The 15,408-nt window shown below is 33.4% G+C and overlaps 1 protein-coding gene across 2 annotated transcripts; it reads right to left on the bottom strand.

Annotated features, from left to right (window-relative positions):
- Window positions 1-8,688: 8,688 nt before the first annotated feature.
- On the bottom strand, window positions 8,689-13,739 carry LOC139511415 (uncharacterized). Of its 2 annotated transcripts, none has more exons than XM_071298122.1 (3): window positions 13,610-13,739; window positions 12,201-12,577; window positions 8,689-9,546 (listed from the first exon to the last, which is right to left on the bottom strand). In XM_071298122.1, the coding sequence occupies exons 2-3, from the start codon at window positions 12,471-12,473 to the stop codon at window positions 8,923-8,925; spliced, it is 897 nt and encodes a 298-aa protein (XP_071154223.1). In that variant the 5' UTR covers window positions 12,474-12,577; window positions 13,610-13,739; the 3' UTR covers window positions 8,689-8,922. The 2 variants fall into 2 exon arrangements, with proteins under 2 accessions (XP_071154223.1, XP_071154224.1); XM_071298123.1 differs by having other exon boundaries at window positions 13,586-13,703.
- Window positions 13,740-15,408: the final 1,669 nt, after the last annotated feature.

The following is a 15,408-nucleotide window of genomic DNA, read 5'->3' as shown; positions in this document are numbered from 1 at the left end:
TCCACAAGAAGTGTGGTGCAGTTGACTTTTGTAGACGTTATGAGTCTGCATGTGAACTTTGGAACCTGTTTTAATATGTTACAACATGTGTCAATCTAATTAAAAACCGAGCTCTCGACATATCAGAAAACGGGAGCGATGAGAGATCGGGTTTGAATTAGATTAAACATGTGTTAGTGCGTGTTTTAAACTCTTTTTTAAATATGATACAACATGAAGTGTGTTTGTGATGCTACATGTTTTATTTGGTTGTGCATGTTACTTCCTTAAAAGGTGTATGTTGTATACATGTGTTTCTAAATTTAAAAATGTATGAGGTAATTATGTTACTGTATATTTAAAATGGCACATGATTTGAATAAACTCAACATAGATACCAGGATTGAAATTAATTTAGTATTAAATCCAGACGCACGTTTCGTCTACAAAATACTCATCAGTGATGCTTCAACTAAAAAAAGTTTAATAAAATACCAAATAAAGTACGAAGTTGGCCGAGCATAGATGACCAAAAGTTTCGTGTTGAACTACATCTATGTATGGTGCTTTCATAAATCAAAAAGAACGTGATCATATCCACTGTCGCGAAAGACGTGACTTAATCTTGATAAGTTTTACGGGAAAATGGTGCCCGTCAAATTATTATAGTTCGCCTGGAGGAAATATCCATTCCGTATTGTTGTACATATGAAGGACACGAAGCAACTTTTTGATACGATTATACGCGCTTCTATTTTAGCAAAAATGTCGTGGTGCCGTACTGAATATGAAGAAAAGCCTACCGATATTTTTTTCTCAAATATATTGCCAGTTAATAAACTTGTATGTAGATCTAATTGGTTTTGAAAGGATTAACCTATGTTGCCGATTATGGCTAAGCGCTTTGAAAAGAAGTGAAAAAGTCTAATGATTTAAAATGTCATATCGTGGTGCGCTGATTTTGGCATAGCACCTCCAACACTGTGTTGCGTCCCGTATCTTTCGGGAAACTCAGCCATTATTTTTCAGAATAAAATCCTCTCTATGTCATGACAGATGCTGACAGGTTCATCAATATAAAAATAAGGAGATGTGGTATGAGTTCCAATGAGACAACTATCCATCAAAGTTTTAATGAAGTGGATGTAAGCAATTACAGGCAACCGCACGGCTTTCAAAGGGGCTGGAAATCCACGGTGGGTATGGTTGTCCTGCGAGAGAACGTACTGTGCTGGTGATTTGGTCCTGACGGGTGCTGGTGGGTCCTGATTCTGTGCTGGTGGGTTTGTTTACATTGTATCAGAACGGCAATAAAACGACTGTTTTGTTGCTTAATTTTTCTCTGATGCGTCATAAGTACCATGCAAAGTATATTACAACAATATAAAATTGCAAAAGTCGTGCAAGTTCGTTAAACGGAATTGTCCTGACGATGTGCTGGTGATAAGAAAAACGGTCCTGGTTCTGTGCTCCTATGTCCTGGTTCTGTGCCTTTATATTTTAGTAGTGTTGTCAACGGTTAACCGGTTAACCGTTCGAACGACCGAATACCGAATACCAAAAACGCTAACCGGTTAACCGGACTTTTTTTCAATTTTGATAGATTTGATATAAATTTGTATTGAAATCATTAAATAGTTAGGTTTTATTTAAAAATTGTCGTCGTGGTAATTAATTTGACAAATCAATTGTCCAGTAATTTGATTGCTATTGTTAATCCTGATAACATAAAATTGATTAGAACTTGTCTCGCAGCTCGGGGCATGATTTTAAAGACACATAATTAGTTTACATGTTTTTTTAACAGTAACTCTAAATCAGTAATGCAATTAAATTTTACGACTTACTTCATTATTTCGTTTCTGATCTAACATTGTGTAAACCTACATGTATCTAAATGTGCAAACTCCGTCGTGAAGGGCTTAATAGTCTTACTTAAAAACGAAATTCTAACTCAAAAATTGTAAAATGAAAATCAATGTGAATGTACACAATGTATACGTGATAGTACGAGTAACATGCAATCAAAGTAAAAAAAACAGGCCGTACAGTGACCTATAATAGTTGTTAATTTCTGTGTCATTTTGATCTCTTGTGGAAAATTCTCTCATTGGCAATCATACCACATCTTCTTTTTTTTTTTTTATAATTAATCATTCAAATTGAAACACTTCACATCATTCTCGGTGACAACAAGTGAAAAGGAAATAATAATCAGTTTCAGACATATTCAATTCTACGAGATCAAGAAGGTTTTTTTTATTTTTCAATCTGAAGCTGGTACACACGCTATATTTGATACGGTGTAGTTGATTATTAAAAGTCACACTTCGCCAGGAACCCACACAGACAAGCCTTAAAATGCCAAAGGACAAACTTCAATTCTAAAAGCGTAAATTTATGACTTGGATGAAAGGTTTTCAAATGGACACTCATACCACATCTTTTATCTATGTGTAGGGTACTATTGATAAGGGCTTTCACGCACCAATTCAAACTACCGGTTAACCGGTTAATCGTTCGAACGATTATCCGAGTAACCGGTTACTCAAAAGTGTACGATTTGACAACACTATATTTTAGTTAAAAGTGGCAAATATTCAGTCAAGATCATTGATGCTGTACTGTTATTGACTACTAGTAATTAACTGTTGTCTGCTTTCTTGAAATTGACATTGTTATGAATCTGTTTACTGTTATTATGAGAGAAAAAAAAAACCTATTTTTTATTCTTTTTATAATTAACTGTGATTTTATTTATTGGCCTGTTAATGGAACCCTTCTTGTCCCCTTTTAAGATAAGAAAATATGTTTACGATTTTCGGGATTACGATCATTTTGCAAGATCGCCAAAATACGTTGTAATTTATACAATACTTATATAAAGTAGATGATGTTGTATGTTTGTTGTCAATGGACAACAAATTTCCATAAGAAACCAATGAAAGTATGTGTTAACAACCATACGTCATTGTACGACCTTCAACGATAACCCATAAAATAAAAATGTAAAAGGTTTTGTATAAAAATGGAGAGAAAAAATATAGAAGAAAGGACTTTCTGAGCGTTTGAATCATATGACTTTAGCAGCTTAAAACACATTTGTTTGTGAAAAATTGAGTGCTGACTATAAGAATGACAATAGTATTGCGGGTTTGTTTGTTTGGTGTTTTTTGGGGGGATGGGGGATAAGTTAGAGCGAGGTTACAGTGAAAGTGTTAAGCTTGGAATAGTTTTCCGTAAGATTTAAAAGTTGTATTTTAAAAGAAAAATGTATCTTACAGCTATTAAGAATCACTTGCTGTATCTGTAAGATTTTTTCAACATATTTTTTTTGTCTGAACGGTTATCAGGTATTTTTTTTCGAAAGTTCGATAGAACACTAAAAAAATCACTATTTTATGAAAGGGCAGACTAGAATATGTCAGAGAATGAAGACGAGATAACCAAGATAACACTAACAAAACAAAGATTTCTTAGCTTTTTCATTTCAAAATTCCAAAATAAATAAATATTTTTGATAAAGAATTACAGGGGAGGAAGTGAACAATGTGTCCTACTTTTCTATATTTAAATATTTTTATGAATAAAAAATCAAATGTGCCTTAATTATGATTGAAAATGAGTAAATGGAAAAACTACCAAACTAAAATACATTTTTATTTTAATATTGGTAATATCACTAAGCTTTTAAGTTTTGTGTGTCAAACACACCATCTCTGTAGTAATGACTCCTTATTAAGATATTTCACATCTCCATTTTTTTTCTGCATTTTTTTATATTGTGAATTCTTAGTATTATTATATTAAAATGTAGACTTAATTTATATTTAAAAAAACTGAATCTAAAACCAGATAAATCAAACATTTTTGTTTCTATTTATATCCGTTTTCAGGACTTTAACAATCAACGTAAACACGCCTGGAAAGTAAAATGCGTACTCGGCTGTCTGTAATCGACCATTTTTAGACACCCTCCTAAAAAACAAGCCGGGGTGGGGGTTCAGAGATGCAAATTAAGTACTTAGATCAATATATTATATTTTCGTGTATGGTTTATCACCCCCTCCTGTGGCCTGTCAATTACGAAAATGTGCAAACTGCAATAGTATCAAAACAGCACAGACAATGAATAATAGAGATATAATTTTGTACATATACATGTATCAAGGGGAAACTTCTTGCAAAGCATTATTATTTATAGTTCATTATTGTATTTAGTAGAAAAAGAGAATTTGGTGAAAATAAAATCACTATTTTTGTAGAAAATTCACAGACCTTTGTACAGCAATTTTTGTTATGTTTAGCATAGGATCAACACAAGGGTACATTATCCTTAAAAATCTATTTAAAAGTATTTGAAACTAACGTTTGCTTTGTTAATTGTGCCTTCAATTTCAAAAATTAAAATATCTCGTAACTTCATACTACCAATTGAGTATAAAACAAGTAAATAAGTTTAAAAAAGAAATTCTTAGATTAAACACCTAGATTTAACTTTAAAAAGTCATAACAGTTTAAAACAATACAAATCTACACACACAAATAACTGGCTTAATTTCAACTGATTTTCAACCCGAATCGCTATAAGATCATATATAAGCTCAACTGTGTCGAGGGATCGTGTGAGGTTCATTTATTGTCTTGGCGTCCGTATTACAATGACCAAATGTTACCAAATGATTTTTTCAAGAGTGAATCTAGGAAAGACAATATTCATCAACAAACCAGACCACTGTCTGTTAAAATGTATTCGAGTTTTTAGTTACAGCCGATTCCATTGAGTATGTAGGCAAATGTTATATCTTTGGTTAGCTTGCTTGTTAGCTAAACCGTGAAGTTATTGTTAGATAAGGTCTATACCCTCCTTTCGAATTAGCCTGGTCCTACAGACAGAAAGATGTGTCATTTGTCGGACTAGTCTACTCTTAAAGTAGGGTAGTTTACATAACCCAACAATGACTTTCTGTTCAGCAAGCAAGATAACCAAAGATATTCCCTTTGTCTACACACTCATTGAAATCGGCTTTAATATTGCAAATGTTCAAGCAATTAGGGCAAAACTTACCGAGTAAAAAAATCAAAATGTCTATCACCTTGCACATTTCAGAAAATTCAGATCAGATAACGAAACTGGGTCCAGCAACATTTTTAAGCAATTTAAGATTTTGACCCTCACAGTTTCCATTCACCACAAATATTCTCGTTACAACGAATCAAATACCAGTTGCAGCCTTTTGTTTATCTATTAATATATGTATACGGATAAAGTTATGAAAGGCAGCAGGGTCACCAGGGTGAGGAGTCCATGTCATCTGAAATAAATGCTAAGCATAGATCTAGAAAGCGGCAGATAATCATGGCATTAAAAAAACTCTCTTCTTTTCGACCTTTTTCGAACAAATTGACACATAAAATGAATTATATAGTATTATGGAATTTTTAACTTGTGTTCAATTCATTGGTTACACCTTTTACTAGGATAACAGTCCTGTCAAGTATGAGCTGGGTAAAATATTTCAGAAAAGAAGATGGAAATGTGAAAGTTTCCGTGCATCAGGTGCAACAGCATACGAACAGCTTACATGTCTCGTCAGGGTGGAAGCTAAAAAGTCCACGAAATTTGATTTAAAACCTTTATTCGTTCCAACAAAGATATTGTGATTTTGTTGAGGATTTAACCATCTACGACAACAAAATTTCTTTTTTTTTTAGAATTTACAGCTCTTCTATAAATATATGCAAAGCAAACCATTGATTAAATTGCTTGCTATGATTGTTTGGATGTTTGTAAACGACAGGTAAGTAGTCTGTTTACTATATACTACAATTTATTTGAAAAATAAACATTAACTTCAATTCCTGTCAGTTTGTATTTGTCCAATCAAATCCCAGTATGTATTGAAACTCCGCCTACCTATTGTTTGAAAACATCCAAGCAAACATAGCAAGCAAGTCAATCAAAGTTTTTTTTTGCATGTTTTTATAGAAGAGCTGTACTATAATGCAAGGAAGCGTTTAAGTCTTTCGCCAAAAAATACTATCAATTTCTTTTTGTCCTATGTAAACTTACGTACCATTTCCTTCCATTCATGATCATTAAATTGAACTGTAAAATATTGCTTGGTACCTTCTTAATTCCTTTATGAGTCTTATGTAAACATAATTATGACAATAACTGTTGTGAGAACAAGATTCACTGCACACTTTTAAAGTTCTGCTTCATCAAACATTAAAATGTGAACTTAAGTTTTGAGACTTTTTTAATCTACACGATTGGGATTTTTGTATATGAGAACATGGTTTATCTATTAGTTGAAAATGCGGCTTTGAACTAGCTTTCAGTACCTGCAAGCATTCGTTATTCAATAATGTGTGTCTTTGTGTTATTATTTTATGTAATAAATTGTTGTGTTGGTACACCACTGTAACAATAAAGGAGGAAATGAGGAGGGTTGGTTGGGTGGAAGTGGGGAGGGGTATGCGGAGCGCTAACAAACATGTCTATGCGGCATTGGCTTTGATCATTGTTGAAGCATCAATGTAAGAGGCATTTAAAATATCTTAATAAAACTATTCTTATTTTAGATACTATACATTGTTATCTGATATTGGACGAAATATGTTGCCCTTTTATGTAATTATTTAATACAAGTTACGATCATTTCAAAACACATATTAAACAGCCAAATGGATGCACAAGAGCTAAAATAGGAGTCATAGATCCTATTGACAACAATTATCTGCCCAATTTTATTGATTTTGTAACATTTGTTTCAAATATGACCAACTTCTTATCCAAAATCACCAGCACCGTATCAGGACCCACCAGCACAATGACAGGACCCACCAGCACAGTATCAGGACATGAATAAATTGAGAAAATGCTAAATGTTAATAAATTGCAATGTTTTTTCACAAAATAGTTTTGTCGCGTGGATTGCGGTATAGAAAGCGGACTCTATGAGCATTTTTGTTTTATTTTTTCAGTTCGAGATTTTCTGAAAATGAGCATTTCTGTGTTACGCTTACTGAAAAAGTTTAGAAGGTCAACTTTTTAATGGTTTACATATAAACCCATAAGAAACAAAATTGAAAAATCTCAACCGTTTTCTTCCATTTTTTATGAGTGAAAACGTCAAAAATCATTATTTTCGTCTTTGTTTACATTTTTTCATTGATCACCAGCACCCGTCAGGACCAAATCACCAGCACAGTACGTTCTCTCACTTTTAATAACCACGTTGTTCATGTTTTGTTTAACCTTAAGTGATACAATGTTTGTGAATTTTCTAGTATAATAAGACTTTATAAGTGATATTTGGTGTACACTTTTAATAACCACAATGTTCATGTTTTGTTTAACCTTTATCTGTTTATCCAATAAAAACTAAATATTCAACAATAAATGCGTTTATGTTTAAAAATGTCTTCATGTTTTATTCATGTATCGAATATTAAAGTCACATATTGAGCAGACTTTATTTTATTATTATAATTATACTGTTAATGTAAATCGATTTAATAATAAAAATATTTATCCCTTCATATTGAATTGCTTCTTAAAAATGTAATCGTATTCACCATGACGGTCAAAAACTAATGTGAGGATCGTACTGACCTTCGAATCTTAAAATTGTTCTTAATGGATATGTATCAGTAATACTGATGTTGTATTAAGTCTGATAATTATAGTTAGAGCTAATGCTTGTAGAGTTAAACTTCGGTTGGCTTGATTGCATGGACAATTTATATATATGTGAATGAATAAACGACGTTTCTCAAGCATTTTAATGAAGATTGACATCCGAAAACAATATAGATGGATGAAGTTAAACCTGTATACATTATAATTAAACTTGGTTTGACGTTATACTCGAGGTTAGGAACATTCAATTGTACTTATAGATAATATGTCTGTCCGAAGTCAGAAAATAACCCATGATAATGTGCCTGTCCCAAGTCAATAACCCATGATAATGTGCCTGTTCAAAGTCAGATGCTATACATGATAATGTGCCTGTCCCAAGTCAGGTACTATACATGATAATGTGCATGTCCCAAGTCGGATGACAATGTACCTGTCCCAAATCGGAAAATATACACGAAAATGCGCCTGTCCCACGTTAGATGATATACAATAATGGCTCGATTATGAGGTGATTATCCAAAATTGTAAGTAAGAGTTATTCTACGAGGTCTTTAGAAATGTCCTATGAATTATTACCTCGTGTACTGACTGACTGGAATACTAAAAACTCTTGTTGTATACGTGATACACTAAGGATCATCCATGTCAAGTTTGGTTGTACAGTAGTTGCCGAAGAGAAACTCTTTAAAATATTTTAGATTAGACAACGGACGACGAAGGTCGCCATTAATAGCTAAAATTCACATGGCTTTTAAAAGAGATAAAACGACAAAAAACAAACTATAACAACACAATTCTACACACTAAAAGTTAAGCTCATGACCCTCCGCCCAACCCTTTTTACAAAAATAAAGGTCTGAATTCTACTGGTCCCACTTGTATCACTGCGTTGGACAAGTTGTCTTCTATAATGTATAAATGTCGCAATAATCGTGTTCATTGATTACACAGGCATGTCATATCGGTAACAAAATCATGATAGCGTCCGACTGACTGACTACAACTTTGCTAATTGGAACCCTTGACGCAATAACGTCTGCAAGAGAGAAAGCAAAACATCAGACATCGTTAATTTATAAACACATTTGAAATATTTACAATTTTGTGAAATGATACATGATTCGGCTTTTGTTTTCCTGTTTTCTAGTCTGAGATCATTTTACGTAATATCCGACGGTCACATAACGTTGAATGTAAGAGGAACCTATGATTTATGTGATCAAACAAAAGTGAACTAACAAAAATACATGAACAATGATTGGTTACCAAAAAAAAACGTGCTTAAAGTGTCATCATAAATACCATTTAAAAATCGTATTGTTTTCTTCAAATTGTTTATAACTTATTCTCCTATAAACATTTGTATTTTTTGCAAGCCACCATAATGTAGACGACTTTCTCAGTTGTTTGGATGACTTTTCATCTCTATAAAACCCATTCTTCTCCATAATGTCAAGGACGTATTGAGGAGACTGTTCGTTGATATGTCCCGTACCTCCCTGATTCCGTGTAGCCCAGCTCAATATAATTCCAGCCCGAGCATGCCTAAATATATTATCTAGATAAACACTTTCATATCGTTTTGGTATATGTTCAGCAACTTCTAATGACAAGATCCAATCATAAAGAGGTATTCCGTATTGTGGTATCGTCAGATCCATAAACTTAACTCTCCCTTCACTTGTTTCCTCACAAAATGGCGCTCCGTCATATGCGTCGTAAGATTTGACTTGTCCTAATTTGAGGATTTCACGCTTGTAAGCACCGGGTCCATCACCAAAGCTTGCTACTTTTTTCCCTCTGAGAAATGAAGAAAGTTTAGGGATGAGTGCTTTATCTGTCAGATGACTTCCGGAATCTTCATAGCTTGTATCTTTACACCATCCTCCTTTATTTGATGTTTCTTTGTTAGAATTCTGTAAAGTACAGTATAAGAAGCGTATATATATGTAGTACTCAGTGTTGATTGGTGCGCATTTACCTTAGAAATTTGATTAAATCAATGGCAAGTCATGCAAAATTGGTAACATTCAAGGAAAAAATACACATATTGCAACACATTTTTCACAAATTTACCAGGAAGAATACAGTAAACGGGTTTGAGATAATTATCATCGTCGTCATGGAAAACTTAAAATCATTCATGATAAACGGTGTCGAATTTCCTTAAAGTGTAATGTAGTCCGAAAGTTTCTATAATCTGTGCATACATCATATATTCTCTTACAGTGTATGTATACGCTATATTTACATTCAGAAGACGAGGTATTATTTGTCATACGACAAGTATCTACCAAACGGAGTGCATCTTTTTTTTTTTTAAAGTTAACTAGTATTTTAACATGTCATTTTTTATAATCACGATGAAGACGGGGTGTATCATGGTATACCAATATGCGTCCGTGCATCCATCCATCTGTCCATCCATTAACACTCAATTCAATAAGGTCCTTCAACCAATTCTCAAATAACGTTAACACAAAGTTAGAATTGACGAAAGGAAGATTCCCTTTCCCTTTCTATTTCGTTTGTTGTTTCTGAGTAATTGGATTTTAATTATTAGATTCAAGGAGTTGTATATTTAAATATACAATTCCTTGTTAGATTTAAGAAAATTTAAACACGTTTTCTGCATTAACTTTAGTTTGCCTGGATTGATATAGTGGAAACTTTACATACTTGGAATTGGCGCGACCTAAACAAACTCTTCGACTTTAAAAAAGATATTATTGAGAATAAATTTTCTAATGAGTCATGTTTTATTTGTCTCCATTAAATTCCTTCGAAATATCACATTTTATTCTTGGAGCATTTTCAATATGAACATTAAGATTCAAACAGCCCTTGCACGGTCGGTAAGATTCAACCAACAATAAATGAATGGCTATTATTTATTTTGAATTTATTCAACCATAAAATTAATTTTTGACTCTTCACATTGAATAATCCGCGAAGCAGATTATGTAAAATATGAAGAGTCATAAATTAATTTTAAATTATGTTTCAATAAATTCGAAATAAATTATTGCCATTCATTATAAATAAATTCCATTCAAAAATAAGACCAAAAGAACTTTTTATATTATTTATATTAACAATAACAACGAAAACCCATGTTGGCGTATGAATACACAAAGTCAGAGTGGGCGTGTCGCCATAAAAATTGACAACATTAAAAATAAAAATAAGCATACTTTTAACCAATCAGAAGACAGTAGTAAATACACCAAATTTATTTATTAGTTGAACCTTAAATAATAACATTACATGTATATTTCAAAAGAATTCTCACTTTTGATTTGTTGAAAACAATCCAGAGGTATTCAAAAGTAAGTTGTATTGCTCAATAATTACATTTGATGTATGTTTCATTATAATACGTTATTCTGATTGGCTAACTGCACAACACGTGCTATTCCTGAAACAATTGTATTAGACAATAACATTTATCATTCATGATGACACGAGGTCCCACAATAAAGTGCACAGGTAAATTAAATGAAAACTTGATAAAAATCGTGTTTTCATGATTCTAGCTAAAAAAAATGTAATGATAAGTATTGAATGCTTCTTTTTGTAACTTTATAGGGTTGTAAAAGCGTTGACCGTGCGCACATTTTTAGTATGAAGCGCTTCCGCGTTTCATACAAAAAGTACTTCGATCAACGCTTTTACACCCCAATAAATTTACAAAAAGCAGCATTCAATTCTTAAATAAAATACATCATTGATGACTGCATGTGAATCTCGTGGCAACGTTAGGGAGCTACCATTTGATTTTTATGGGGGGGGGGCTAGGATGAAATTTGAAAAAAATAGGCAGGACAGGAGTTTTGAGTAAAAAAAAAGGCAGGATGAGAAACTTGTTAAAAAAAAAAGGCAGGATGACAATTTGTGTAAAAAAAGTCAGGATAAACTAGTAAAAAAAAAGGCAGGACCGAATAGAGTAAAAAATAAAAAGCCAGGACAGAGATTACAACTAAAAAAAAAGCAGGACAAAATTTTTCATCCTAGCCCCCCCCCCCCCCCCCCCCCCCCCCCCATAAAAATCAAATGGTAGCTCCCTTACAATAATATGACGTAAAACAAAATGCTTCCGCGTTTCATACAAAATGTACTTCGGTCAACGCTTTTACACCCCAATAAATTTACAAAAAGCAGCATTCAATTCTTAAATAAAATACATCATTGATGACTGCATGTGAATCTCGTGGCAACGTTACAACAATATGACGTAAAACAAAATGTAGATGAATTTAATCGTGACTTTTTTTTTGTAATTTTAAGGGGTAGTAAAAAGTAAAATCTCAAAACTACTGACCTCCGAGGAAAATTCAGAGGAAAGTCCTTAATCAAATGACAAAAACAAAAGCTCAAACACATCAAACTAATGGATAACAACTGACATATTCCTGACTTGCTACAGGCATTTCCTCATGATCAACGCACCAGTAAATATTAAGGACTATTAAGAGTTATGTCTCTTAGTCTGAATCCTTAAAATTTTCCCTTTTTTATTATAATTTTATATCATACATCTAAATGATTGATATCAAAACAGGAATCATACCTCGCACTGCAAACGTCCAACTGTTCTGCTCATTTCATTTAATTGTTGGGATAATTGATTTCGCATCTTCCATACACCATTTAGAACCTCTCCATTGAATTCAGGATTATTTGTTTTCCCACTCACTTCTGTAGGGCAGTTAGTTTTCATCATGTTCGGAATTATCTGGGGATTTTTTGAAATGACTGCATACATTGATGATAATAACAACAATAGAATCGTCAGAATGATAGATAGTTTCCAACATGGTTTTCTTTCTACATTCAAACTCATTGCATGAAATGACCGTGACAACTGTACAATTATATAGTATACTTCATTAAGGTCATTTGTATAATTCCATACGTCAGTGCATCCGCTGTGTCCTTGTTAAAACACTAAAAAAATAATAGAAATTTCAACATAATTTCCAATTCCAAAATTTGCTCTGACAGTAGACCATACTAATAGAACTGTTATACATGACAAATTTATCATACAAAAAAAACTGAACAAATATTAATCTTTATGCCATGCACATGTTACCATTATTTTTGTTACGTGTCGTTCATTATCCGCATTAGAATGCAATAAATACTTTAGAAGTAAAGCCGGAAAATCCAACTTTATTGAAATATGAATAAAAGTTCGTCGTTAAATATATGTTCAACATCGTATGAGGCAAATATGTGGGGAACCTTACCAAGAGAACAAATAATAAAAAGGAGAATACTCCAGAAGAGGGTAAGACGAAACGTGGAATACCACTCTACTGACAATAAAAACAAATCTGTGTATAATGCAATGTCAATGACCAGGACTTAGCAGCAGGACTTGCACAGAGCCAGAGGCGGGACCGCCTCAACATGTTATCAACAAGAATTATATTGTTAATATTGAAGTCTGATTTCTTGTGTAGTTCATGTACATACATAAAATGTAATAACTCATTCTAATGCAACAAATTTGTAACGTTCATTTTGATTGGATAACGGCACATATTTACATGGCATCAATTGACAATTGATGCTATGAGACGTACGCGCAAGCGCAGACGGCATATGGCAAACTTTAGATACATGTTTTAACGTTGTTTTCTGTCAGTTTCATTAGAATGGAGATACCAATATTGTATTTAAGCTCCGACGGCATCAATTGTGGATTTGATGGTCGCAAATACCCGTTTACTGTCTCCGCTAACGCGTCGCCGGTAAACTTAATTTGCGACCATCAAATCCCCAATTGATGCCGTCGGAGCTTAAAATACAATATAGTTATCTCCTAAATCATGATCAATGTTGGAGGCCACACACAAACACAAACTGTCCGGGGTTAAGGGGGAGGGTGGAATCTTAGCAGTTCAACATTTGTCTTTGAGTTCATTATTGACATTAAGAATACATTACCAAAGTTTTAAAACATGAGGGTACCTTTAGAATTCACACAGTTCGATAATCATATTAAAAGGTTGCACAGATCATAGTAATGATATGATTAACCTTGAAGTTGAAGGAAACCGCCACACAACTTTATAACGTCAAAAATGTATAACGTAACGGAGATGACAAGCTTCCGAAAAGACGTCAACTAGTTCTTTCCTAGCAACGGAACTGTAAGTCTAAATACACTTATAGGCGTCAATTTTACCTAATATTCTGTTAATAAGTGTATTCTATTTTTTTAATGTCTACTTTTCTTTGAGCATCAACACATGATCCTGTTGGATTGAAGATACTGTCTAGGAATTCATATTAGCAGCACGCGTGAGTTAATCATATGTGTCTGAAAATCATTATTTATAAAGGATATTGTCCAAGTAAATATGTTCAGCCTAATCTTGCACAATTACCAACCAAGCAAATTCCTATACAGTATTGATCTCTATTAAAGTATATACTTCTTATGCAAAAAGGTCATAATGCCGTCTACTAGTATGTTATTTAGTAATCAGTATATTATATCTCCATTGAAAATAATGCAAATTACAGAAACGACTGATTTTTTATCAATAAATCTCTGTATATTATTTAATTAAACACGTATACTATAAATCTTTTGTAATAACTCGCTAATTTGTCTGAAAACAGCAATTCAAGGTTATTTACATTTGTCCAATCGCTACTTTCCCTAAAATTTCTATACAGAGTGTCAAAGTCTTACAGTTCATCTCTATCCAGAGGATAAACACCTTGCTGTATAATCTGTTTCTAGTGCGTCAAAACCTTACCATATACATCCCTACCTGAAGTTGAAAAGCCTTACCATACATGTCTATCTTAAGTGTCAAAACCTAACCTTACCGTGCATATCTATCTAGAGTGTCAAAGCCTTACCATACATCTCTATCTAGTGTGACAAAACCTTACCGTATATGTCCATCTAGAGTGTCTAAGTCTTATCATACGTGTCAAAGCGTTCATCTTTATCTACAGTGGCCAAGGCTTAAACCGTACATATATATCTATAGTTACAAAGCCATGCCGTACATGTCTATATATAGTGGTAAAGCCTTATCGTACATCTCTATCTAGAGAGCTAAAGCCTATAGGTAATCTATATCTAGAATGACAAAGCCTTACCGTATACCTGTATCGTTAGTGTCAAAGCCTAACCGTACATCTCTATCTATAGTGGTAAAGCCTTACCGTACACCTCTATCTTTAGTGTCAAAGCCTAACCGTACATCTCTATCTATAGTGATAAAGCCTTACCGTACATCTCTATCTATAATGGTAAAGCCTTACCGTACACCTCTATCTTTAGTGGTAAAGCCTTACCGTACATCTCTATCTATAGTGGTAAAGCCTTACCGTACATCTCTATCTTTAGTGTCAAAGCCTAACCGTACATCTCTATCTATAGTGATAAAGCCTTACCGTACATCTCTATCTATAATGGTAAAGCCTTACCGTACATCTCTATTTAGAGTTTTCAGCATTACCGTCTACGTACACCTTTATCTAGAGCATAAAAGCCTTATTATACATATATACAAAGAAAGGGGAAGCCTTTCCGTACATCTCTATCTAGAGCATCGAAGCCAAAATGTTAAACTCTGTAAAATTCTGTATGTAAAATTGAGAATGGAAATGGGGAATGTGTCAAAGCGACAACAACCCGACCATAGAACAGACAACAGCCAAAGGCCACCAATGGGTCTTCAATGTAGCGAGAAACCCCCGCACCCGAAGGCGTCCTTCAGCTGGCCCCTAAACAAATATGTATACTA

Source organism: Mytilus edulis, chromosome 2, assembly GCF_963676685.1.
Source record: "Mytilus edulis chromosome 2, xbMytEdul2.2, whole genome shotgun sequence".
In the NCBI taxonomy this organism is placed as follows: Eukaryota; Metazoa; Mollusca; class Bivalvia; order Mytilida; family Mytilidae; genus Mytilus; species Mytilus edulis.
The sequence above is the reverse complement of the archived record's forward strand: the minus strand, read 5'-3'. Positions and strand labels throughout refer to the sequence as shown.

Excerpts from the sequence above, each read along its gene's own strand:
- LOC139511415 (XM_071298122.1), bottom strand. The coding sequence starts at position 12,473 with ATGAGTTTGAATGTAGAAAGAAAACCATGTTGGAAACTATCTATCATT. Across the intron at positions 9,547-12,200 it reads TTGGACGTTTGCAGTGCGAG|AATTCTAACAAAGAAACATC; the intron begins GTATGATTCCTG and ends TGTACTTTACAG.